Genomic DNA, 23,199 nt, shown 5'->3' on the forward strand with positions numbered 1-23,199 from the left:
TAAGGCCGCTGCGCCTAACACAGCAAAACCAGGTGAAGGTGATTCGGCCTTCGTAACCAGTGGGTAGCCATGAAGAAAGTTAAAAGAGGGAAACTGCGAAACGACAGTTTTGGACGCCTCCTAACGCAATAACTCACATATTCGGTATCTTGGCCTATAGAAAAAGCTGACAAGGATGAAAGCAGGTGCGTGGATAAGGGCGGCGCCATGGATTTTGGAAAAGGGAGGCATAATTTCACGGAGGTCCTCCTGCAGATAAACTGGCGCCTCCTCGCGAGGTCTCTTAGGCAGTGCCGTGTATCAAATTGTTTCTCATCATCAGGATGTGTACATATAGATGACCGCATGATTAAATCTCAATAATCAAGAAATGTCATTCAAATTCAGCAGAGGGTCTGCTTTTCGTAAAGCGGGACATCCCGTTCGAATAACTGCCTTCGGACAGGGCCTGCTCATGCACCGTGTACTTTAGAAAGGACGGTAGTACGTCGGAGCGGTGATGTGTGCCCGAACAAACAGTATCATAAACGAATGGCCAGTATGGGGGTCGAACCCATGACATTCGCGTTATTAGCACGACGCTCTAACCAACTGAGCTAACCGGCCGGCGTGTGGCGGGCAGAGCTGCCAAGTTGTGAAATCCCTCGGCCCATCTCTGTCCTTATTTTGCGCAATAATAATATATTTTGCTATTATTTAAGGAGCTCTTTGCATCACCTATTCAGTTAGGCAGGAGAAACTGGCCGGTCAAAGTTTGTTCGCCGCTTGTCCTTTTTTGTGTTAGTTTAGCTTATTGCAGTATACCTATTCGAATGTGTACCCTATGAAGGGGTTACACATCGTAACCAGTGCGTAAACAAAGAGAGGGTTAGCACAGCAAAAACTGCGTAAAAAGTTTATGGATTCGCCCTGGTGCAGTAACCCACATATCCGGTGTCCAGGTAAATAAAAATAAAGCTGAAAAGGCATTGGCGTGGATAAGGGAGGCGCCGCGGATTTGGAGAAGGGAGGTATATTTTTCAGATTCTCAGAGGGGCTCCTGCAGATAAACTGGAGCCTCTTCACCGGGCCTCGTAAACAGTGCTGTATTCAACGGGGAGGTGAGGGGATGGGGGGGGGGGGGGGTGGGCACCGAAGGAAACTGCTCCGTCCCAAATTTCCCCACGTGAATATATTTATGTGCTTGTGTGTGTCCACGTGATTAAAATTTTAAAATCCAAAGTGGGGCTCTGTTCGATACAGGGGCTTCTCAATGCAGCACAGGACCTCCTTGTAAAACAGGACGTTCGGTTCCTCCTTATGGATAATGGGGCCTGCTCTTTCACTGTGCCATATAGAAATAACACTAATTTGTCAGCGTGATAATGTGTTCCTGAACAAACGCTATCCTAAACGAATGGCCAGTATGGGGGTCGAACCCATGACATTCGCGTTATTAGCACGACGCTCTAACCAACTGAGCTAACCGGCCGGTGTTTGGTCTCTGGGCTGCCTTAGTCGTGAGCTCCTTAGGTTCCTCTGCTCTGTGCAATTATATATTATGCGTTATCATTTAAACATCTCTTTGCGGCGCGTATTCATTTGGGCAGACCCAATTGGTCAGTCAGGGTGTCTGTCACTCTCCTTTCTTTCTCATTTTACCGGATTGTGAAGCAGAATCGTGGCTCAAGGTTCACTGATATGCATTTAAGAATGAATATCGCCAAAAGTGTGGATGCGAATACGTACTGCTCTTTTTTGGGCATTATGCGGCTGCCGACTCTCGTCGTTGCATTCAAATATAGGACCCATTTGCAGGTCCTGGCTTGTTGGCGACATTTACCAGGCTCGTAGACTTTTCTTTCCAGCGGTGGCCTTACGGCGATGCCATGTAAAACCATGTGTATCGTAAACAGGGTATTGTATCGTAAAACAGGGTATTTTATGGTATCGTAAAAGAGGGCATGTGTGGACTTAATGTTAAAATGAATAAAAACATATATGGACACATTTTTTGGGAACGACGCGATCAGATTTAGTCTTGCAAACCACTCATGTAGCAACGGCCGATGTTGGCGCCTAAAGCTGCCTAAGTTGTGAGATCATTCAGCCTTTCCGCTCTGCTCAAATCTTGCAATCTGTTCGTATCTTGATGTCTTCACTGCATTCAAATATAGGAGCCGTTTACTAGTACCGATTTGTTGGTGACTTATTATATACTTGGCATTTGCCTGGTTCTCTGACGCTTCTTTCCAGCATTGGCTATCATGGACCAGATTTAGTCTTGTAAACCACCGATACAACACATCGTGTGCTTGAGTACGATAAAAGTGAACGGGTAGCTTATAACCGTTCATGAGAACTATTGACGGTCACGTATTAAACAGGGCACCGATGCCAGCTGGAAAAAAACAGCCGTTTATAGGAGGGAGAATCCCTCTGTTTCTTCGTTCCTGCACTGAACATTGTCTCTGCTTTCCGCTGACCGGCTTTCAACCGGTCGGTTGATTTGTGGTAGTCTGCCAGAGAGTTGTGAACTACTGCGATCTGTGATTTTCAACGGACCTTCGTGTTGCGTCACGACCACATCGTCCTTTATTAGAGTATTGATCGTCGGCAGATGCCGTCCCCAAGCCTTGGACAGACTCTGGCGCGACAGCATTGCACGATCTTTGACGGAGCTACTGCCCTTGGTGATCGCTCCCATAAAAGATGACATGGCGTTGCAACAGAGGGCCATGCGAGTCACCACTGTTTGGCAATCGGCTGATTGCGAGCACGTAACCAGCGGGCAGCGCGCTGCTTTTGCTGTTGACGGTGCATTGATGCAGTTAAAGCCTGCCTATTGTGGTCCATGGCAGACGTGGCAGTTATGGTCGTCTACTGTAAGACGAAACAATGGTCAACCTTGGGAAAAAAATCCTCGACGTGCACGTTGTCAGCACGACGCATTAACCAGACTGAACTAACCTGCCTGCCATTGTCGGGCTGTGGTGTACCGCTGTTTGCCCCCCCCCCCCCCCTCCCCCACACACTCCCCTTCATCCCCGTGCCCTGCCAGTCACTTAGTATTTTATCTTAACAAGTATGGTCTAGTATGGCATTAGCCAGAAATGTATCTGGATTCCCTTAATGAATTTCGGGTTTCATGGGAACCTTCAGTGGCAGGATCTAGAACCCTGGGATCCCTTGTAGGATCCAGGCAAATGATAGGCAGTAGCTTTTTCATTGTAGGACATACATAGATCGAGCAAGGTGTTACATTACCACACTTGGCTTGTACCTGATGCTTGTCCGAAGCGATCTTCACCTTTCTTCGAAATTATTAAAAGTGAGAACTTGTCTCATGGGAGACGTACACTGTCCCTCGTGTCCATGCAAACCCATGTGTTTGTCAAAAATGTTATAAGCTCGGCCCGTTCTCCGGTTTTCGAGTTCAGACAGACGACGTGTTGGGCGAGAAAACTGTACAGATTAAAGATAAGGATTAAGCATGCGCAATACAAGCATACGTGTACGGCTTTACCTACGTGCGTGCGGTACCATTACATGCCCTTTTTGAGATTACCTACATACCTACATGAGATTACTACGTCGTTCAAGTTCTACCACGTCCGCGCCGCGATAGGCGGACGAAGAATGCGGCGCTAAACGAATGGCCAGTATGGGGGTCGAACCCATGACATTCGCGTTATTAGCACGACGCTCTAACCAACTGAGCTAACCGGCCAGCGATTTTGCTAAGTGCTGCCTAAGTTGTGAAATCCTTTGGGTGCTCTGCTATGATCTATCTTGTGATGCAATTTGATTTTCCGAGATTTCCACACCTCTTCCTAACGCCTCTTCCTAGCACCTCTTCATCATGCTTATGCATGCTAGTCTGCTCGTAAAAATATGCACGGTGCGGCGTCACCGATTTATTAGCTCAAACTGAATAGTGTTCAGTGAACACTCAAACGGCAAAGATAAGTGCATAGTAAAGATTATATCAGGGATATGCAGCACACTAACAAACATGTGCTAACGCACGGTACCCAAATATACGCGGTGGGATATGTGCCTATTTTTGTGGGGACTCCATTATGCAATGTCCAACGCATATTTGGTCTGCGATAGGTATGCGTAGACTACAAAACGATTGTGTATGTGGTAAACCCGCCACTGTAGATATAACGCCATCACGAATTGCGATCATAAATGAATGGCCAGTATGAGGGTCGAACCCATGACATTCGCGTGATTAGCACGACGCTCTAACCAACTGAGCTAACCGGCCGGCGTTCTGCGCCTGAGGCTGCCTTATTCGTGAGATCTTTCGACTCCTCTGCTCTGCTCTTATCTTGCGGTGTATCTGTATTGTCAAATATTATCTAAACGGTTCTTCGCAGCACCTGTTCAGCTAGGCAACTGAAATTGGCCAGAGTTTGTCCGTCGCTCGCCTTTCTTTGTTATTTTGCCTGATTGCAGCATGCCTAGTCAGGTGCGTACCTGACGTTCAGAAGTATGATAAACAACCTTTCATAAATCACGCTACACATTGACCGGGAAGGCGGGATGGAGCATAACCCAAGCGTAACAAGGTAGCTGGAAAGGTTTTGGACGGCATAAACTTACGTTCAGGTGTGGTTGTTAATAATACTATTTTGCTTTGAGCATATCAATGGTTATAGCCGGGTTCCGATGGCTTCCTCTCTTGACAAGGAGCATGACCGGTGTTTGTTTCGCATCTCTAGCTCAATTAGGGCGCCAACAGACATTACTTTCTAGGGACCCTGCGCTTAACACAGCATAACCAAGGGAAGGAGGGTTTGCTTACTGTAACCAGTGCGTAACCAGGGAGAGGTTGAAAATAGCAAAAACTGCTGACGAAATTTATGGACGCTCCGCAAAGCAGTAGTCCGCACATCCTTTGTCTAGGTCAATAATAATGTGCAAAGACTTAAAAAAGTGGGGCTATGAAGATGGGCGGCACCACGGAGTTGGAGAAAGGGAGGCGTAGTTTTTAGAGGGCCTTTTGTAGACAAGCTGGGGTCTCTTAGGCAATGTCGGATTCAGCTGGGGTGGCGGGGACGGGCACCGAGCTCTCATATCCTTCAGCTCCTCTGCTCGGCTCTTATCTTGCAAAACAATTATATTTTAAAATGTTTATTGAAACGACTCTTTGCAGCACCTATGCCGTTGGGCCACGCAGTCCCTGTGTGGGTAAAGCGTCGGTGGCTGGGCCCCCAGACGCACGCGGTCATGCCCCACTGTTATCCGTCGCCCTCCATCCTATAGCCCTGAAATGGCCATGACTGGCCGAAAGGGCTCTAATCCAAGAACTAAACCTGGTAATTGGCGTGTTTTCCCCCGCGCGCTTTATGTCCCGGCCACTAAGTGGTAAGTACCTTTGATAAAACTTATTTTCTGGCATTGCGTAGACCAGAGATATGTCTGGATATCATCTTTGAAATCTGGACCTTACAGGAGCCTTGGGTGACGGGATCCGAACCATTGGAACATTGTGGGTCTAGACGTATAGCGGGCGGCAGCTTTTATTCGTTATTATTACGTCGTAAATTCGTTATTGCAATACGTATTTGTGCGAAGCATTCCCGAGGCGTTGCTCATGCTTCGTCCGGATAATTGTCAAAACAGTTATTTGGCTTCTTGGAGACGTAAATATTATTATTATTTGAATCTTGATCTGCGTGTGAAGTGTAGACAGTACGGTGCAACTGTTAAGTTTAAACCCAAAATACGTGCGGCGAAGATAAATAAATGGCATAGATCATGATCAGTGGTATGCAACACAATGGCAGATGTTGACTCAACGTGCATGTCTAGATACACGTCTGGAGTGTAGGAAGCTGGAGTGCGGATAAACACGGCTAGATTATAGCACTACTAGGGCCGCTGGGTGATAATGATCGAATAAATCACGCAAACGAATGGCCAGTATAGGGTCGAACCCATAACATCCGCGTTATTAGCACGACGCTCTAACTAACTGAGCTAACCGGCCAGCGAATGTCCGCTATGTTGCCAACTTGTGAGCTCCTTGGGGCTCCTCTGCCGTGTCCTTACTTTGTGATGCAGTTCGATTTTGTTATTTTTTGTACAGTCCTCCACAGCGCCGTTGCACTTGAACAGCCCCATTGGGCCAGACAGTCTGTTCATCACTTGTCTTTGTTTTTTTTTTACGATGTACATCCCTGATGGCAGAACAGAATGCAATGGAAGGTTATGTGTGTGGCAGTGTGTCGAAGTAGAAGCATGCCTGGAGCAGTATGGGTCGAGAAAAGCAGCGACGTGGAAATACCTGCCCGCGCAGAGATTAATGATTGAACGAACACAATCATAAACGAGTGGCCAGTATGGGGTCAACCCATGATATTTGCGTTATAACAACGATGCTCCAACCAACCGAGCCAAACGGCCAGCAATCTCGCTTTTCATGCTGCCAAGTTGGGTGCTCCTTCGCCTGCTGTGTTCCCTGACCTGTTATATCCCACAACGCAGGCGTGAAATACGCAGTGTTTCAATATCTGTCTGTCTGCAATATCTGTCCTGTTTCATGTCAAGAATGCGTGTAGAGCGTTAAATCCAGGGGTGTGGAGAACCGCAGGCTGCCACATACGACCGCGCAGTGGGAATGACCGAGTAAATGGCGTAAACGAATGGCCAGTATGGGGGTCGAACCCATGACATTCGCGTTATTAGCACGACGCTCTAACCAACTGAGCTTACCGGCCACCGATTGCCGGCCAAGCTGCTTAAGTTGTGAGCTGCTTGGGGCTCCACTGCTATATTCTCATCTTGCGATTTAGTTAGTAGTAGCGACATTCTAATATGATTCAACAATCCTCCAGAGCGCCTTTTCGGTTTGGTAGCCCAATGATTGCCAATTTTCAGTGTAGCCTGCCTTCGCTATTTTTACTGATATCGAAGAAAAACCGTGACTAAGGTCTCGTGATGGGCCAGACTAAATCACTATTACTTAAAATATAGAACTCAAATTATGTTGCGGTTGTGTAACGTGTGGATACATGTGCTGGGTTTTTGCACCTATAACTCTACCTCTCTCGCGGCATTCAAGTATCGGAGCCGCTAACGAGGGCTGGCTGATTGGTGACTTAATTTCCCAGATTTGTTGATACTTCGTTCCGGCGGTGGTCCTGTCACTGAGGTGCCATGACAGCCATGGCCATTGTGTATGGTTTGACCACGTTGGTATAAAAATAAGGTATATCGCAACATTTTTGAAACAGGTACACCTGATTTGGCCGTGCCAGAATCAATGTCAAGTGGACTTGCCAGCCTCTGATATTAGTTAGATTCCCTTTCGGCGCACCCCTGCTCCCTTTCTCGAAGCTTTATACTTGCACAGACTCGATTTCAGCGCATCGGTTGATTCTGACCTGATTTCAACGCATTGCGTCGACGCAGTCGTTCGTTCAACGCCGTCGTTTCCGCCGTAATTATCGATGAATCGATGGATGTGAGTAGCCGGTCAGTGGACAGCTCACCACTTTTGCTCTTGACGCGTCGATGCCGGCGGAGGAAATCAGGGGAACCTGCCGTAAGAAAAATAACGAATTCATGGAGTTTGTGTTGTACATGATATGTAGGTGAAGTGTGACGCTCCAACCAACTGAACTCACTTGCCACTGATTGGTCTGTCTCTAGAACAGTTTGTTCCTAGTCCTAGATAAGACTGAATTTATGTAGTATCCCGGTAAATGTAAATTATGTAAATCGCGGTAGGTCTCATAGGTCATTCAAACACTGGCGATGTGGATATGCCGGTAACACGGCCACACAGTGATGGATGGCTGGATTGATGCGACCGTAAATGAGTGGCCAGCATGGGATCGAACCCGTGGCATTCGCGCTATTAACACCGCGCTCTAACCAACTGAGGTAACCGGCCGGCGGGCGCTGTTCCTTTTAGCAAGTTGGCTGCCCCTTCGTGCCATCAGCTTTGCTCTGCTCTGCCGCAACCCACTACGCAGATATAATATACGCATTGGCATGTGTACTATTTTTCAGAAAGTACACCATTTGACTTCCGTCCGGCATCATGTCAATAATGCACATAGAGCACAAAAGTAAGGGTGTGAGGAACCGCAGACTGTATAAACACCCATACGGCCGCGCAGTGGTCGAATAAATACTGTATACCAATGGCCAGTATGGGGGTCGAACCCATGACATTCGCGTTATTAGCACGACGCTCTAACCAACTGAGCTAACCGGCCGGTGGTATCGGGCCAAACTGCCTAAGTTCTGAGGCTACTTGGGGCTCCTGTTGGGGCTCCTGTCTGTTTTGTTGTCATCTTGCGAGTCACTTATGTATTTTGATATGATTTAGCAGACGTCCCCATCATATTTTCAGTTTGGCAGCCCAAATATGCCAGTCGGAGTTTCTCCGCCGCTGGCCTGCCTTTGCCATATGCTAATTGCTAAGATATGCTTAGCTTGAGTTTGGTGATGCGCCGATACAAATAACTATGGCTTAAAATGTGACTAAAATTCATGCTGTAATGGTGTGTGTGGATTAATGTACTAGGTTCGGTAGGACCTTGGACTCCACCGTTGTCGCGACATTCAAATGTCGGAGCTGTTAAATTGGGACTGGCTGACTGATGACTTCATTGACCTGATCCGTTGACACTTTGCTCCGGTGGTGGCCCTGTCACTGAGGTGTCAGGGCAGCCATGGCTGTTGTGTTTGGTTTGGTCGTGTTGGTATACACAGCAAGGTATATTACAACATTTTTGGAACGGCTTTATCGGATTTGGTCGTGCTTTCAATCGATACGAAATGAACATGCCAGCCTCTGGTATTAGTCAGACTCCCCCTCGGCGTGTCTCTGGTCCGTAATCCTTGCGCGGACCCGATTTCAGCCCATTACATTGACTAGAGATATGTCTGGATCACATATGTGAAACCCGGATTGGAGGAGCCTTTGGCGACGTGATCCGAGCTGTTGGATCCATATTTCTGGTCCAGATATATGGCAAGCGGCAACTTCAACGCCGTTAGGCCTAAAAGATCGGACATGCTTGTTCTTTGTCGCAATTAGTTCTGCATGAGGTATTCCTGCAGCGGTGTTCTTTTTTATCCAGATAATGTGTAAGCAGGCATTTTTCGGAGACGCACAATACTCTTCATACTGCATGTCGGATTACAAAATTATTCATGGCATTTGAATCTGCTCGTAAACATATGATGCAAGTGCGACGATTTTACCGATTTTTCTTTTTCTTTAAACCCGACACCTGTACGGCAAAGATAAGTGCGTGGTCAATATCGTACGCAGTGATATGCAACATATTGACAAACACACGCTGACGCAAGGTACGCATTTAAGTATGTGCAAAAGGACACGTATCTTTTCAGGGAGTGCGTATCGGAATGCCCCACACACGCAGTGGCTATATGGGCAGTGCAAATAGAGTGCGAGAAGCAGTATGTGGAAAACCGCGCACTAACACGGGTAGAAATAACATTAGGACGACTGCAGGGTGATGAATGGTCAAATGAATGACGTAAACAAGTGGCCAGTATGGGGGCCGAACCCATGACATTCGCGTTATTAGCACGACGCTCTAACCAAATAAGCTAACCGGCCGGCGGCTATCTGGTTTGCTGCCCAAGTCGTGAGCTTCGTTGGGCACTCTTCTCTGCTGTCATTTTATGATGCCGTTCTAGTTTTTTTTTATCAGCCCCTTGCATTGCCTATTCACTTTGACGGGCCAGCTAGAGCATTTCGGTTGTTTTCTTGTTTTATCTGTTTGCGGTCTGCTTGATTGCAAAACAGAATCGTTGCTCAATGGTCACATATATTCCCAATAAAGTTGACTCGTCAAAACTGGACACAAATTTGATGCTTTTCTGTGCTGAGTTTGATGAGACTGACAAATCCACCGCCGTCGCAGCGCTCAAATCATGGTGGCCGTTGTCTAGTGCTGGCTGGCTGGTTGGTGGCCTGTTGCATTTACCTGGTTCGTTGACACTCCGTTCCAGTGATGGCTCTATCGTGCAGATACCATGTCAGTCATGGTTGTCACGGTATGGTTTTATCATGTCGGCATAAACAGCTGCGGCACGTCCTGGCCTCACACTGAGCTCTGCGTCTGCCCCCTTAAACGATAGTGTAACATAATGCAACAGAGAGACGTTCTCGCCGTAACTACCGATGAATCGGTGGATGCGAATAGCCGGCCAGTGGACAGCTCACAACCTTTGCTCTTGGCGCGTCGATGCCGACGGAGGAAATCAAGGGAACCTGATGTAAGCAAAACAACGAACCCTTCACATGCGCGTTGTACATGTTACGTAAGTCTAGCACGACGCTCCAACCAACTGAATTCACTTGCCATTGCTTGGCCTATCTCTATTGACACCTTTTGTTTCCAGTCAACAGGTGCACCACGATGTTCCCAGTCACCATGATATTCCATTATAAAACTGAATATATGCACGTACGCCTAGATCCCAATAGGTCGCATAAATCGTTAAAAAGGCGGTGATGTGAAAATACCGATAACACTGCCGCGCAGTGATGGATGGTTGGATGGACGCGACCATAAACGAATGGCCGGCGTGCGGGTCGAACCCACGACATTCGCGTTACTGGCACGACGGTCTATCTAACCGAGCTGACCGGCCGGCGGATGCGTTGTTTTGTTTTTGTTTTGTTTTTTGCTATCAAATTACTTGGTCCTTCGTGTCCTTTGCTCTGCTCTGCTCTGCTCTGCTCTGCTCTGCTCTGCTCTGCTCTGCTCTGCTCTGTTCAACTCTGTTATAACTCACTCACGGATATAATATATATATATATATATCCGTCCGGTATCATGTTGATAATGCGTATAGAGTAAAAAGTAAAAAGCAGGGATGAGGAGAACCGCAAAATGCATAAGCACCCATACGGCCGCACGGCGATGAGGTTGTCGAATAAATGTTGTTTACGAATGGCCAGTATGGGGGTCGAACCCATGACATTCGCGTTATTAGCACGACGCTCTAACCAACTGAGCTAACCGGCCGGCGACTGCTCGTCAAGCTGCTTAAGTTGTGAGCTGCTTAGGGCTCCTCTGTTTCGTTTTGTTATCTTGCAATTCAGTTGTGTATTCTACTATGATTCAGCATCGTTCCCCAGCACCTTTTCAGTTTGGCAGCCCAATCATGCCAGTCAGAGTTTCTCCGCCGCTGACCTGCCTGCCTGCCATGTTTGAATTGCTACGAAAAGCCATGGCTAAAGTTTGGTGATGCACCGATATAAATTGTTAGGGTTTTAAATATAACTAAAATTCTTGCTTCGGTGGTGTGGTTTTTGGATCGATGCACCAGGTTTGGTGGGACCTCTAACTCCATCGCTGCTGTGGCATTCAAATATCGGAGCCGCTGTCTGACTGATGACTTCACTTACCTGATCCGTTGACACTTTGTTCCGGCGGTGGTCCTGTCACTGAGGTGCCGTGATAGTCATGGCTATCGTGTATGGTTTGATCATGTTGGTATACACAGCAGGGTATGTTACAACATTTTTGGAACGGCTTTATCGGATATAGTCGTTCTAACAATCAATACGGAAGGCACTTGCCAACCTCCGGTATTAGTCAGATTCCCCCTCAGCGTGGCCCTGTTTCCCAATCCTTGCGCGAACCCGATTTCTGCGCGTCGTTTGATTCGGGGCTCGATTTCAGCCCGTGATATTTACTAGAGATATGCCTGGATCACGTTTTTGAAACCCGGTTCGGAGGAGCCTTTGGTGACGTGATCCAAGCTGTTGGATCCATATTTATGGTCCAGATATTTGGCAAGCGACAACTTCAACGTCGTTGGGCCTAAAAAGATTGGACATAATTATTCATTGTCGCAGTTAGTTTTGCATGAGGTATTCCCGCAGCGATGTTCTTTTTTATCCAGATAATGTGCAAGCAGACGTTTTTTTTTTTCGGAGACGCACAATACTCTTCATACTACATATTGGATTACAAAATTCTTCATGGCAATTGAATCTGCTCGTAAACATATGATGCACAGTGCGGCGATTGTACCGATTTTTCTTTTTCTTTAAACCCAGCACCCATACGGCAAAGATAAGTGCATGGTCAATATCGTGCGCAGTGATATGCGACATATTGACAGACACACGCTGACGCAAGGTACGCATTTAAGTATGTGCAAAAGGACACGTATATTTTCAGGGAGTGCGTATCGCGATATCCCACACACGCGGTGGCCATATGGATAGTGCAAATGGAGTGTAAGAAGCGGGGTGCGGAAAGCCGCGCTAATACGGATAGAAAGAACATTAACACGACCGCAGGGTGATGAATGGTCAAGTGAATGACATAGACGGGCCAGTATGGGGGTCAAACCCGTGGCATTCGCGTTATTAACACGACACTCTTAACCAACTGAGCTAACCGGCCGGCGCTAATCTGTTTTGATGCGTGAGATGTGAGCTCCTTAGGGTCCCCTTCTCTGCTGTCATTTTGTGATAACGGTCCAGTTTTTGATTATTTCTTAAAAGCCCTTCACACCACCTATTCACTTTGACAGGCTAAATAGGCCAGACAGAGTATTGCGGTCACTTTCGCCTTTTATCTGTTTGCGGTCTGCCTGATAGCAAAACAGAATCGTGGCTCAATGGTCACATATATTCCCAATAAAGTTGACTCGTTAAAACTGCAGACAAATTTGATGCTTTTCTGTGCTGAGTTTGATGAGACTGACACATCCACCGCCGTCGCAGCGCTCAAATCATGGTGGCCGTCATCTAGTGCTGGCTGGTTGGTGGCCTGTTGCATTTAACTGGTTCGTGGACGCCCCGTTCCAGTGGTGGCTCTTTCATGGAGATACCATGTCAGTCATGGTTGTCGTGGTATGGTTTTATCATGTCGGTATAAACAGCTGCGGCATGTCCTGGCCTCACGCTGAGCTCTGTGTCTGCCCGCTTAAACGATAGTGTAACATAATGCAACAGAGAGACATTTCCGCCGTAACTATCGATGATTCGGTGGATGTGAGTAGCCGGCCAGTGGACAGCTCACAACCTTTGCTCTTGGCACATGGATGCCGGCGAAGGAAATCAAGGGAACCTGATGTAAGCAAAACAACGAACCCTTCACATGCGCGTTGTGCATGTTACGTAAGTCTAGTACGACGCTCCAACCAGCTGAGCTCACATCCCATTGCTTGGCCTGTCTCTATTGACACACTTCGTTCCCAGTTTACAGGTGCACCACGATGTTCCCAGTCACCATGATATTCCATGATAAAACTGAATATATGCACGTACGCCTAGATCCCAATAGGTCGCATAAATCGTCAAAAAAGCGGTGATGTGAAAATACCAATAACACTGCCGCGCAGTGATGGATGGTTGGATGGGGGCGACCATAAACGAATGGCCAGCGTGCGGGTCGAACCCACGACATTCGCGTTATTAGCACGACGGTCTAATTAACTCAGCTGACGGGCCGGCGGATGCGTTTTTTGTTTTTGTTTTGCTTTGCTCTTAAATTACCTGGTCCTTCGTGTCCTCTGCTCTGTTCTGTTCTGTTCTGTTCAACTCTGTTATAACTCACTCACGGATATAATAGATATCCGTCCGGTATCATGTGGATAATGCGTATATAGTGTAGAAAAGCAGGGATGTAGAAAACCGCAGAATGCATAGGCACCCTGCGGCGATGAGGTTGTCGAATAAATACCGTTTACGAATGGCCAGTATGGGGGTCGAACCCATGACATTCGCGTTATTAGCACGACGCTCTAACCAACTGAGCTAACCGGCCGGCGATTGCGCGCCAAGCCGCTTAAGTTTTGAGCTGCTGAGGACTCCTCTGCCTCGTTTTGTTATCTTGCAATTCAGTTGTGTATTCTATTATGATTCAGCATCGTTCCCCAGCACCTTTTCAGTTTGGGAGCCCAGTTTCAGCTTGGCCTGTCTCTATTGACTCACTTCGTTCCCAGTCAACAGGTACACCATGACGTTCCCAGTCACCATGATATTCCATGATAAAACTGAATATATGCCATTACGTCTCGATCCCAATAGGTCGCCTAGATTAAAAAAACGGTGACGTGAAAACGCCGGTAACACTTCCACGCGGTGATAGATGGTTGGATGGACGCAACCATAAACGAATGGCCAGTATGGGGTCGAACCCATGACGTTCGCGTTATTAGCACGACGGTCTAACCAACTGAGCTCACTGGCCGGCGGATGCGTTTTTTTTTTTTAAATCAAATTACTTGGTCATTCGTGTCCTTGTTCTGCTCTGTTATAACCCACTCACGATATAATAGATATCCGACCAGTATCATGATGATACGTATAGAGTAAAGAGTAAAAAGCAGGGATGTGGAGAACCGCAGAATGCATAAGCAAACAGACGGCCGCACGGCGATGAGGTTGTCGAATAAATACTGTTTACGAATGGCCAGTATGGGGGTCGAACCCATGACATTCGCGTTATTAGCACGACGCTCTAACCAACTGAGCTAACCGGCCGGCGACTGCTCGTCAAGCTGCTTAAGTTGTGAGCTGCTTAGGGCTCCTCTGCTTCGTTTTGTTATCTTGCAAGTCAGTTGTGTATTCTACTATGATTCAGCATCGTTCCCCAGCACCTTTTCAGTTTGGCAGCCCAATCATGCCAGTCAGAGTTTTTCCGCCACTGACCTGCCTGCCATGTTTTGATTACTAAGAGAAGCCATGGCTAAAGTTTGGTGATGCACCGATACAAATTGTTAGGGCTTGAAATATAACTAAAATTCTTGCTTCTGTGGTGTAGCTTTTGAATTGATGTACCAGGTTTGGTAGGATCTTTTACTCCATCGCTGCTGCGGCATTCAAATACGAAGCCGTTAACTGGGGCTGGCTGATTGGTCACTTAATTTCCCTGATTTGTTGACACTTCGTTCCGGCGGTGGTTCTGTATCTGAGGTGTCATGGCAGTCATGGATGTTGTGCATGGGGTGCGTATCGTTTCAGGGAGCACATATTGTAATATACCACACACTCGGTGTCCATGGATAGTGCGGATAAAGTGTAAGAATCGGTGTGGAGAACTGTGCTCGAACACAGAAATTGTATTAGGAGGTATGCAGAGTAATAGGTGGTCGAATGAATGACATCAACGAATGGCCAGTATTGGGGGGGGGGGCAAATCCATGACATTCTCGTTATCAGCACGACGCCCTAACCAACTGACCTAACCGGCCAGCGGCTCGCTGTCAAGCAGCCTAAGTTGCGAGCTGTTTGGGGCTCGTCTAATTTGTTTTTATCTTGCGATACAGTTGCAGTTCGATGTTTGTTTGACAGCCCCTCGCAGCACCTTTTTATTTTGACAGTCGACGCGTGCTTGTGAGTGTTTCCGGCGCCCAGATTGCAAATCAAAGTCGTGTCTCAAAGCTCATTGATATGCCGATGCAAATCACTGTAGCTGAATAATCGCATTAAATGCATCCTTTGTTTTACCGTGTTCCATGAAACCTCCAACTCCACTGCAGCCACTGCGTTCAAAGACCTGTTTCCGTTTACTACTGCCGTCTGATTGGTAACATGATCTACCTTGATCGTTGGTGCTCCGTTCCATAGCTGGCTGTCGCATGGAGGTACCTTGGCACTCATGGCTGTTGTGCCTTGATCGTTGGTGCTCCGTTCCATAGCTGGCTGTCTCATGGAGGTACCCTGGCACTCATGGCTGTTGTGCCTTGATCGTTGGTGCTCCGTTCCATAGCTGGCTGTCTCATGGAGGTACCTTGGCACTCATGGCTGTTGTGCCTTGATCGTTGGTGCTCCGTTCCATAGCTGGCTGTCTCATGGAGGTACCTTGGCACTCATGGCTGTTGTGTGCGCTTTTTTGTTGGAGCAAACAGTGAGGCTATCAGCGCATTTTTAGAGGACTTAAACTGATTCCATTAAACAAACGGTCGATACCAGATGGCCTGGCCAGCCGATGATTGGAGGTAGCTTCCTCCTTGGTGTGTCGCTGCTCGCCCGCTGCGTTTCGGGCAGGAGGCACATCGGCGGCCGACGTCCGACACTACAGCTGGCCGCCGCTCGAGCTGCTGCCGCTTCCTGCGCTTCTGTTCAGTCGCCCATGAGGCGACACCGGTCCGAAGCGGCCTCTGTGCCGGACTCCCGCGCGTCGTCCGGACCGGGATCGGTTGTCTATGGTTTGGACGTATGCGCGACTGCGGTCATAGCCTGGAGTTGACTGGTTATTGATTGGCTGATTGTTCGATAGATTGACATGGAGGGACTGCGGGTGGTGGTATTCTTGTTCTAAATGCAGTCCGCACGTTTTGATTGCATGGATGTCTGGGAACAGAGCCCACGCTTAGGAATGCTTGTTGCATCAGAGCCCACGCTAAGGAACGCTTGTTGCCTGAGCCTTAACCTCGCCGCCCGATCGTGATGTTCCAGTTCAACAGCAGAATTTTGCGGGAATAGTGAGGCGTGTCGCAATGCTCGGCACGACCCATCCCGTCCCCTGACCTCGTCTGTCCGTAACCGACCGCTGCCACCGATCGTGGCCATCCCAGCCAAGGGCAAATGGTGGGCGCCGAACTGACTTGAACCCACCCATCCCGCCACGGGCAGGCTGAGAGACAGGCGCTATAACCGACGCAGGCACGGGCCGGAGTATTTTGTGATAATGGTGCATTCCTTTTTTACGTTTAGACAAGGGGCTCTATCAGCTGCAAAACCAATTGTGGATGGCCTTTACGAATATCCATCTGCACAACGAATGCATATCTGTATCTGTGAATTGTTCCCGCCTTCCGCAGGCTCGATTTCAGCGCATCGATCTGTGGTAGTCTGCAAGAGAGGTGCCAGCTGCTGCCACCCGTGCTGCTTTAGCTAGCTTTTGTCTTACTTTTCAGTCATATCGTCCTTTCTTAAAAGAAGAGTATCGATGAAAGGCAGATGACGCCGTGACCCCATAAACGTGGGCAGACATTGGCTCGACGGCGTTGCATGGTCTCTGCGAAGCCGCTGCGCTTTGTGATTGGTGCCTGAGGCGATAGCACGAGAGGACGCAACAGAGAGCGGTTCTCGCCACGGCTGTCGATGAATCGGTGGGTCACGAGTAGTCGGCTGGTAGGCGCGCAACACTTCTGCGGACCGCGCATGGATGCAGCCAGAGCTAACCAATCGCAGTCCAGAGGTGGTGTCACATGTGCGGTTGTCTGATGTAAGTACAAACAGTGGTCGACATGGGGAAAGAACCCTTGGCAGTCGAGTTAGCACGACGCTGTCTGCCATTGTCTGGCTGTGGCTACCCCAGTTTACCTCCTCCTTGCTGGTCTCTGCCAGTTACCCAAAATTTGTTTTGTCTGGTATTGCATTAGTCAAAGAATTGTCTGGATTCACTTGGTGAATCTCGGGTCCTGCAGAAACCTTCCGTGGCAGGGTCCAGAGCCCTGGACACATGATTATTCTACGGTCACGTAAGTGGCAGTAAATGTTTTGCTGCAGGCCTTAATACAGATCGAACAAGGTTTTTCTTCTCCCTTCTTCGCTTGTATCTGATGTGTGTCCGAAGATTCGTTAATTTTTTTCCAAACATGTTTGAAAATGGGGCTTTGTCTCACTGGGGCGTACAATGATCCTTGCGTTCATGCAAGCATATATGTTTGTAAAACTGTCAGATCTGCCAGTCTGTCGAATTCTTGTCAACGCATTTGTAAAAGCATTGCAGATTAAACATCTGGGTCAATTATATGGAGCACAATACGATAGGCCTGTACCGACACGAGAATCTGGAGGTTTTATTATCTGTGATTTCATTACTTGACTTTTGCCGCAGGTATATAAATATTGGTAGTCATTTTTGGAGGGCACTGACGCAGTATATCACAAACGTATGGCGTATGTTTGAGGTACATATTGGCTGAACACAGGGTTTGGGAAATCAATAGGCTCACTGAAAAGCTGCGATCGCGAGCGCGTCTTTATTGATCGATGGTCGATTAGATGGCGTGATAAACGAATGGCCAGTATGGGGGTCGAACCCATGGCATTCGCGTTATTAGCACGACGCTCTAAGCAACCTAGCTAACCGGCCGGCGTTCTCGTTCTCTCAGGCAGTGTGTGATCCGACGCCGCACGTTATGTTCGAACCCCTCGCTGTGTTTGTTTATTGGTTGTCGTCTGTTCTTGAGGGAGGTGCCATACCTGTCTGTACTGCTGTCTGTTCATTGGTCGTCGTCTGCTCTTCAGGGAGGTGCCATGCCCGTCTCTGCTGCTGTCTGTTTATCTGTCGTCTGCCCTCCAGGGAGGTGCCGTACCCGTCTCTGCTGCTGTCGGTGAGCCCGGACGAGCCTCTGCGGTACGAGTCCCGGCTCGTGCCGCTGCCGTTCGTTCTGGACGAGCGGCTGGACCGGTGTCCGGACGGGGCCCTGCCCCCAGGGAAGATGGCTCGCACCTTTGGTACGCACAGGCGAACCGGACCCGGGCGCGTTCTGGATTTGGTTACGTGTGCTCGCACGACCTGTGATAAATTTCAGCCATCAAGAGAGACGATGCCAGCAGTAGGAGATGACGCAGAGGAAACTGTCGTTCTCCAAAGATCTGTGTTCTGGAATGGTGTGAAGTCCAGTATTGACCATGCACCGTGATTGAGTAGTTGTTCCAGTCATAATTCTTGTCAAGGCTCCCAACATGTCATATTGCTTCTGCGCCTTACACGAACTCGGTCAACACTGCATGGACGTTGATGAACGCCCTATATGAACGGTGCATGAACACCATCACCGCGTAGTCGCAGCATGTAAAACACGAACGGCCAATTAATAGACGACACGCTGCCGCCTCGCCCTGATGCCGGTGTGCAGGCGTAGCCGCTGGCCGTGTACTCGTCCCCAGCCGAGGTGGAGTTGCCGGCATGCCCTCTGACCGCGTGCCCGTCCCCAGCTGTGATCGATTGTATGGCGCGATAAACTAATGGCCAGTATGGGGGTCGAACCCATGACATTCGCGTTATTAGCACGACGCTCTAACCAACTGAGCTAACCAGCCGTTGTCCTTCTTTTCTCAGGCAATATAGGCTCCGATGCCGCACGTTATACACCAACACATCGCTGTGTTCGTTTATGGGTTGTCGTCTGCTTTTCAGAGAGGTACCATACCATCTGCTGCTGTCTGTTTATTGGTTGTCTGCTCTTCAGGCAGGTGCCATGCCGTCGGCGGGCCGGGCCGGCTGATACCGGTGTGCAGGCGTGGCCGTTGACCGTGTGCCCGTCCCCAGCCGTGGTGGAGCTGCCGGCGTCGGCGGACCGGGCCGGCTGATGCCGGTGTGCAGGCGTGGCCGTTGACCGTGTGCCCGTCCCTAGCCGTGGTGGAGCTGCCGGCGTCGGCGGACCAGGCCGGCTGATGCCGGTGTGCAGGCGGGCCTCTGGCCGTGTGCCCGTCCCCAGCCGTAGTGGAGCTGCCGGCGTCGGCGGGCCGGGCCGGCTGATGCCGGTGTGCAGGCGGGCCTCTGGCTGTGTGCCCGTCCCCAGCCGTAGTGGAGCTGCCGGCGTCGGCGGGCCGGGCCGGCTGATGCCGGTGTGCAGACGGGCCTCTGACTGTGTGCCCGTCCCCAGCCGTGGTGGAGCTGCCGGCGTCGGCCTGCCGGATCGGCTGATGCCGGTGGCAGGCGGGCCTCTGACTGTGTGCCCGTCCCCAGCCGTGGTGGAGCTGCCGGCGTCGGCGGGCCGGGCCGGCTGCCGCCTCTCCGCCGTGCTCGCCTCGCCGCCGGCCCATCCCGAGCTGGACACGGACGTCGGCTTCTACCAGCTGACGGCCGGAGACGTGACGCTGAGCGTGGACGATCTGCTGGAGCGGCGGCACCGGCTCTTCGCTGACGGAGGTCGGTGGTGGGGTGTTAACTCCTGCCACCCACGGGTGCCGTACCTCTGTGGCCTGGGTTGGGGTAAAGAGTTCTGGAGTTCACATCGGGTCCTTGCCGTAGAAACAACCAAAAAGTCGGAAACCGACTGCTGCTAGCAATCGCGTCATTGTTGACGCGCCCGTGGTGCAGGGGTGGGGGTCCACAGATCATCGGTTGGTTTTAGTTACGCTGTCCGTATCCCATGGAACATTCGTCACCCCCGCAGAGTTCATGGTACTGCCCAGTGCTGCCCAGTACTGCCCAGTACAGATTACTGCTCAATACGGCAGTAATTGGCGGCAATAGGTGTGAACAAACGTCCAGTTAAGCCGTGTATTTATCATGCTACCACCCGCATAAGACCAACTGCACATCCCAATGGTCATGTTGCGCGGCTCCCTCTCCCCTCCCCTCTCCTCCCCTCCCCTCCCCTCCCCTCCCCTCCCCTCCCCTCCCCTCCCCTCCCCTCCCCTCCCCTCTCCTCCCCTCCCCTCCCCTCCCCTCCCCCTTTCCCCGGCGCCAGTTACCACTAATCGCTGTGCGCCCCGGCGCTGACCGCCCGCCGCCGCCCGCGCAGGCGTGACGCCTGAGGACGTGCAGACGCTGTGGGCGCTGAGCTGCCGCCAGCTGCGCCTATGGCTGGAGCTGGCGCGACCGGTCAGCCTGCAGGCCGCGCGCGACAGGCTGATCGAGGCCGACTTCGTCCCGGCGCCGCCTGGCTTCACCGTGACGGAGCCCGGTGAGCTTCGCTGGGCCGACCCAGTGTTCGCCGTTGGCGGTGGGACAGAGTGTTATCTTGGGCGTCACTGCAGCGGGCTTCACCGTGACCGAGCCCGGTGAGCTTCGCTGTGCCGACCCGGTGTTAGCCGTTAGCGTTGGGACAGAGTGCTATCCTGGGCGTCACTGCAGCGGGCTTCACTGTGACGGAGCCCGGTGAGCTTCGCTGTGCCGACCCAGTGTTAGCCGTTAGCGGTGGGACAGAGTGCTATCCTGGGCGTCACTGCAGCGGGCTTCACTGTGACGGAGCCCGGTGAGCTTCGCTGTGCCGACCCAGTGTTAGCCGTTAGCGGTGGGACAGAGTGCTATCCTGGGCGTCACTGCAGCGGGCTTCACTGTGACGGATCCCGGTGAGCTTCGCTGGGCCGACCCATTGTTAGCCGTTAGCGGTGGGACAGAGTGCTATCCTGGGCGTCACTGCAGCGGGCTTCACTGTGACGGAGCCCGGTGAGCTTCGCTGGGCGGACCCAGTGTTAGCCGTTAGCGGTGGGACAGAGTGCTATCCTGGGCGTCACTGCAGCGGATCTCAGTTCTGCTGCCCTTGTGTGGGTAGCGGGAATAGTGAGACGTGCTTTCTGCGAGGGCATTCTGTGCTTGTGTGCGGAAATCTCCAACGGACCCTTTGAACACGTGCTGATGGTGGGACGTGTTCTGGTCTATGACGAACTGGCACGTGGAACGTAGATCCAGTGCTGGTGTGTGTGACGCACCGGTACTGGTGTTCTAGTGCGTGGAACTACTTGCACTGGTGTTCTAATGCATGGAACGTACCTGTACTGGTGTTCCAGTGCGTGGAACGTACCTGAACTGGAGTTCCAGTGCGTGGAACGTACCAGTACTGGTGTTTTAGTGCGCAGAACGTACCTGTGCTGGTGTTCTAGTGCGTGGAACGTACCTGTACTGGTGTTCCAGTGCGTGGAACGTACCTGAACTGGAGTCCCAGTGCGTGGAACGTACCAGTACTGGTGTTTTAGTGCGCAGAACGTACCTGTACTGGGGCGTTCTAGTGCGTGGAACGTACCTGAACTGGTGTTGCAGTACGTGGAACGTGTCTGTACTGGTGTTCTAGTGTGTAGAACGTACCTGTACTGGTGTTCTAGTATATGGAACGTACCTGCACTGGTGATGTAGTACGTGGAACGTTCTTGTACTGGTATTCTGGTACCTGAAGCGTGGATCCAGCATTGTGTTGCCAGGGATGCATAAATGGTCGCGAAGGAACGTATTCTGTATGACTGTCCCAGTTACCGCCGTCTGTTGCTCCGCACCCAACCACGGCAGCTGATGGGCCTGCGTATGTTTCTGGGGCCAATAGAGGTCGCGTGGCATTGCGCTGGCTGAAGTGGTGACCTGTTGTTAGGTCATCCTCTGTTTGGCTGTCTGATGCTGCTGACACCGGGAGACAGCGATGACCGGCTCGCAGCGACCGTCTGGGTCAGGTCAGTGGGGAACATTTTCGCGCTGGTCACTGCTGCACGCAACGAGATTAGTGTGTAGTGAAAACTCCTTTTGTCAAACTCGCTCCCTTGGAGTTTGGGTGGGACGTTTTTAGTGAGTGCCGTTATCCAAATATTGGGATTTTCCTGGCTGTTGGGCTGCCTTGGCCGTGTTCTTGCACTATCTGCGTTGGTTTTGCGCTTCTCACTTGCCTGAGATGTCGTAACGACTGTGGCACCCACATAAGGCTCGTGGTTAAGAGCTGTCCCGTATGTTTTAACGCTGTCTTCCGTGCGTGTCACGCGACTTCAGGCTAGCCCCATCACATCAGCGTGACCTGACCTCCCTCCGCAGGAACGAGGGCCAGCTGCCGCTGCTGCTGCACCGGCTGCGTCAGCTGTTCGGACCCGACTGCCAGCTGCGCTCGGCGCGCCGCCTCCACACCGCTGACGACATGCGCGCCGCCCTGGTGGCCCAGCTGCAGTTCACCGAGGCGCGGCTAGGTGGCGACAGGGGCGCCGGCGGCCCCGAGCGCCGCGGCCTCCGGCTCGGTGATCTGCACGTGCCCATGGCGGAGTACGGGCCCTGGCGGCGGCGGCTGACCCAGCTCGAGGATAACACGGCCGCCTGTGCGCTGGATTTGGTGGAGCCGGAGGAGGCTGCGCTCAGCTGACGGCCGGTGGTGGTGGACCGGTGGACTGTGATAGCGGGCTGACCGGGAGATTTGTGGTTCAAAACTTACTGCTGTATCGCGCTGTGAGTACTTGTTGGTGGCGCGTATCCAGTACTTGTATCCAGTTTCATCGAGTCGCTTATGAGGTAAATGAAATAAACTAATTTTTTAAAGTTTATCTATGCACGTTGACGTTGGTGTCAGAACCTAGTGCGGCGTGTTGTAGGGCGCTGATGCACGTTTTATGTCCAGTAACGATAGATCATCTTGTAAAGCCGAAGACATCGATCATCATACGCAACTTCCAGAGAGCACATTCGATATTGGAAATATAATCATGCAGCCACAAACGGGACACCAATGTAACACGGGCACATAACAAGGCTTGGCAACTGAGATAGTTAAGACTGCCTCTTCGATGCTAACACCATCCCATACATTGCATTAAAGTGC

At 50.6% G+C, this 23,199-nt stretch overlaps 1 protein-coding gene and 12 non-coding genes across 13 annotated transcripts; 1 reads left to right on the top strand and 12 right to left on the bottom strand.

Moving 5' to 3' along the window:
* Positions 1–532: 532 nt before the first annotated feature.
* On the bottom strand, positions 533–606 carry TRNAI-AAU (transfer RNA isoleucine (anticodon AAU)). Its single transcript has one exon. It is a non-coding gene; the product is annotated as a tRNA-Ile (tRNA).
* Positions 607–1,397: 791 nt separating this feature from the next.
* Positions 1,398–1,471, bottom strand: TRNAI-AAU (transfer RNA isoleucine (anticodon AAU)). Its single transcript has one exon. It is a non-coding gene; the product is annotated as a tRNA-Ile (tRNA).
* Positions 1,472–3,635: 2,164 nt separating this feature from the next.
* Positions 3,636–3,709, bottom strand: TRNAI-AAU (transfer RNA isoleucine (anticodon AAU)). Its single transcript has one exon. It is a non-coding gene; the product is annotated as a tRNA-Ile (tRNA).
* Positions 3,710–4,181: 472 nt separating this feature from the next.
* Positions 4,182–4,255, bottom strand: TRNAI-AAU (transfer RNA isoleucine (anticodon AAU)). The gene has a single exon. It is a non-coding gene; the product is annotated as a tRNA-Ile (tRNA).
* Positions 4,256–6,639: 2,384 nt separating this feature from the next.
* TRNAI-AAU (transfer RNA isoleucine (anticodon AAU)) lies at positions 6,640–6,713 on the bottom strand. The gene has a single exon. It is a non-coding gene; the product is annotated as a tRNA-Ile (tRNA).
* Positions 6,714–8,145: 1,432 nt separating this feature from the next.
* On the bottom strand, positions 8,146–8,219 carry TRNAI-AAU (transfer RNA isoleucine (anticodon AAU)). The gene has a single exon. It is a non-coding gene; the product is annotated as a tRNA-Ile (tRNA).
* A 1,302-nt stretch (positions 8,220–9,521) lies between these two features.
* Positions 9,522–9,595, bottom strand: TRNAI-AAU (transfer RNA isoleucine (anticodon AAU)). The gene has a single exon. It is a non-coding gene; the product is annotated as a tRNA-Ile (tRNA).
* A 1,343-nt stretch (positions 9,596–10,938) lies between these two features.
* On the bottom strand, positions 10,939–11,012 carry TRNAI-AAU (transfer RNA isoleucine (anticodon AAU)). Its single transcript has one exon. It is a non-coding gene; the product is annotated as a tRNA-Ile (tRNA).
* A 1,317-nt stretch (positions 11,013–12,329) lies between these two features.
* On the bottom strand, positions 12,330–12,404 carry TRNAI-AAU (transfer RNA isoleucine (anticodon AAU)). Its single transcript has one exon. It is a non-coding gene; the product is annotated as a tRNA-Ile (tRNA).
* A 1,294-nt stretch (positions 12,405–13,698) lies between these two features.
* Positions 13,699–13,772, bottom strand: TRNAI-AAU (transfer RNA isoleucine (anticodon AAU)). The gene has a single exon. It is a non-coding gene; the product is annotated as a tRNA-Ile (tRNA).
* A 645-nt stretch (positions 13,773–14,417) lies between these two features.
* On the bottom strand, positions 14,418–14,491 carry TRNAI-AAU (transfer RNA isoleucine (anticodon AAU)). The gene has a single exon. It is a non-coding gene; the product is annotated as a tRNA-Ile (tRNA).
* Positions 14,492–18,932: 4,441 nt separating this feature from the next.
* TRNAI-AAU (transfer RNA isoleucine (anticodon AAU)) lies at positions 18,933–19,006 on the bottom strand. The gene has a single exon. It is a non-coding gene; the product is annotated as a tRNA-Ile (tRNA).
* A 691-nt stretch (positions 19,007–19,697) lies between these two features.
* On the top strand, positions 19,698–22,888 carry LOC119113058 (uncharacterized). The gene is made up of 4 exons (XM_037237384.1): positions 19,698–19,838; positions 20,437–20,598; positions 21,997–22,075; positions 22,428–22,888. Exons 3-4 carry the CDS (start codon positions 22,020–22,022, stop codon positions 22,744–22,746), a joined length of 375 nt encoding a protein of 124 aa, XP_037093279.1. The 5' UTR covers positions 19,698–19,838; positions 20,437–20,598; positions 21,997–22,019; the 3' UTR covers positions 22,747–22,888.
* The last annotated feature ends 311 nt before the right edge of the window (positions 22,889–23,199 follow it).

The sequence above is a fragment of the Pollicipes pollicipes genome, unplaced genomic scaffold (assembly GCF_011947565.3).
Source record: "Pollicipes pollicipes isolate AB1234 unplaced genomic scaffold, Ppol_2.1 Scaffold_7261;HRSCAF=8764_pilon_pilon_pilon, whole genome shotgun sequence".
In the NCBI taxonomy this organism is placed as follows: Eukaryota; Metazoa; Arthropoda; class Thecostraca; order Pollicipedomorpha; family Pollicipedidae; genus Pollicipes; species Pollicipes pollicipes.

Bases quoted from the DNA above. Each gene is read 5' to 3' on its own strand.
- LOC119113058 (XM_037237384.1), top strand. From the start codon at position 22,020: ATGCTGCTGACACCGGGAGACAGCGATGACCGGCTCGCAGCGACCGTC. The intron at 22,076-22,427 runs GTCAGTGGGGAA...CTCCCTCCGCAG, and splicing joins GCAGCGACCGTCTGGGTCAG to GAACGAGGGCCAGCTGCCGC.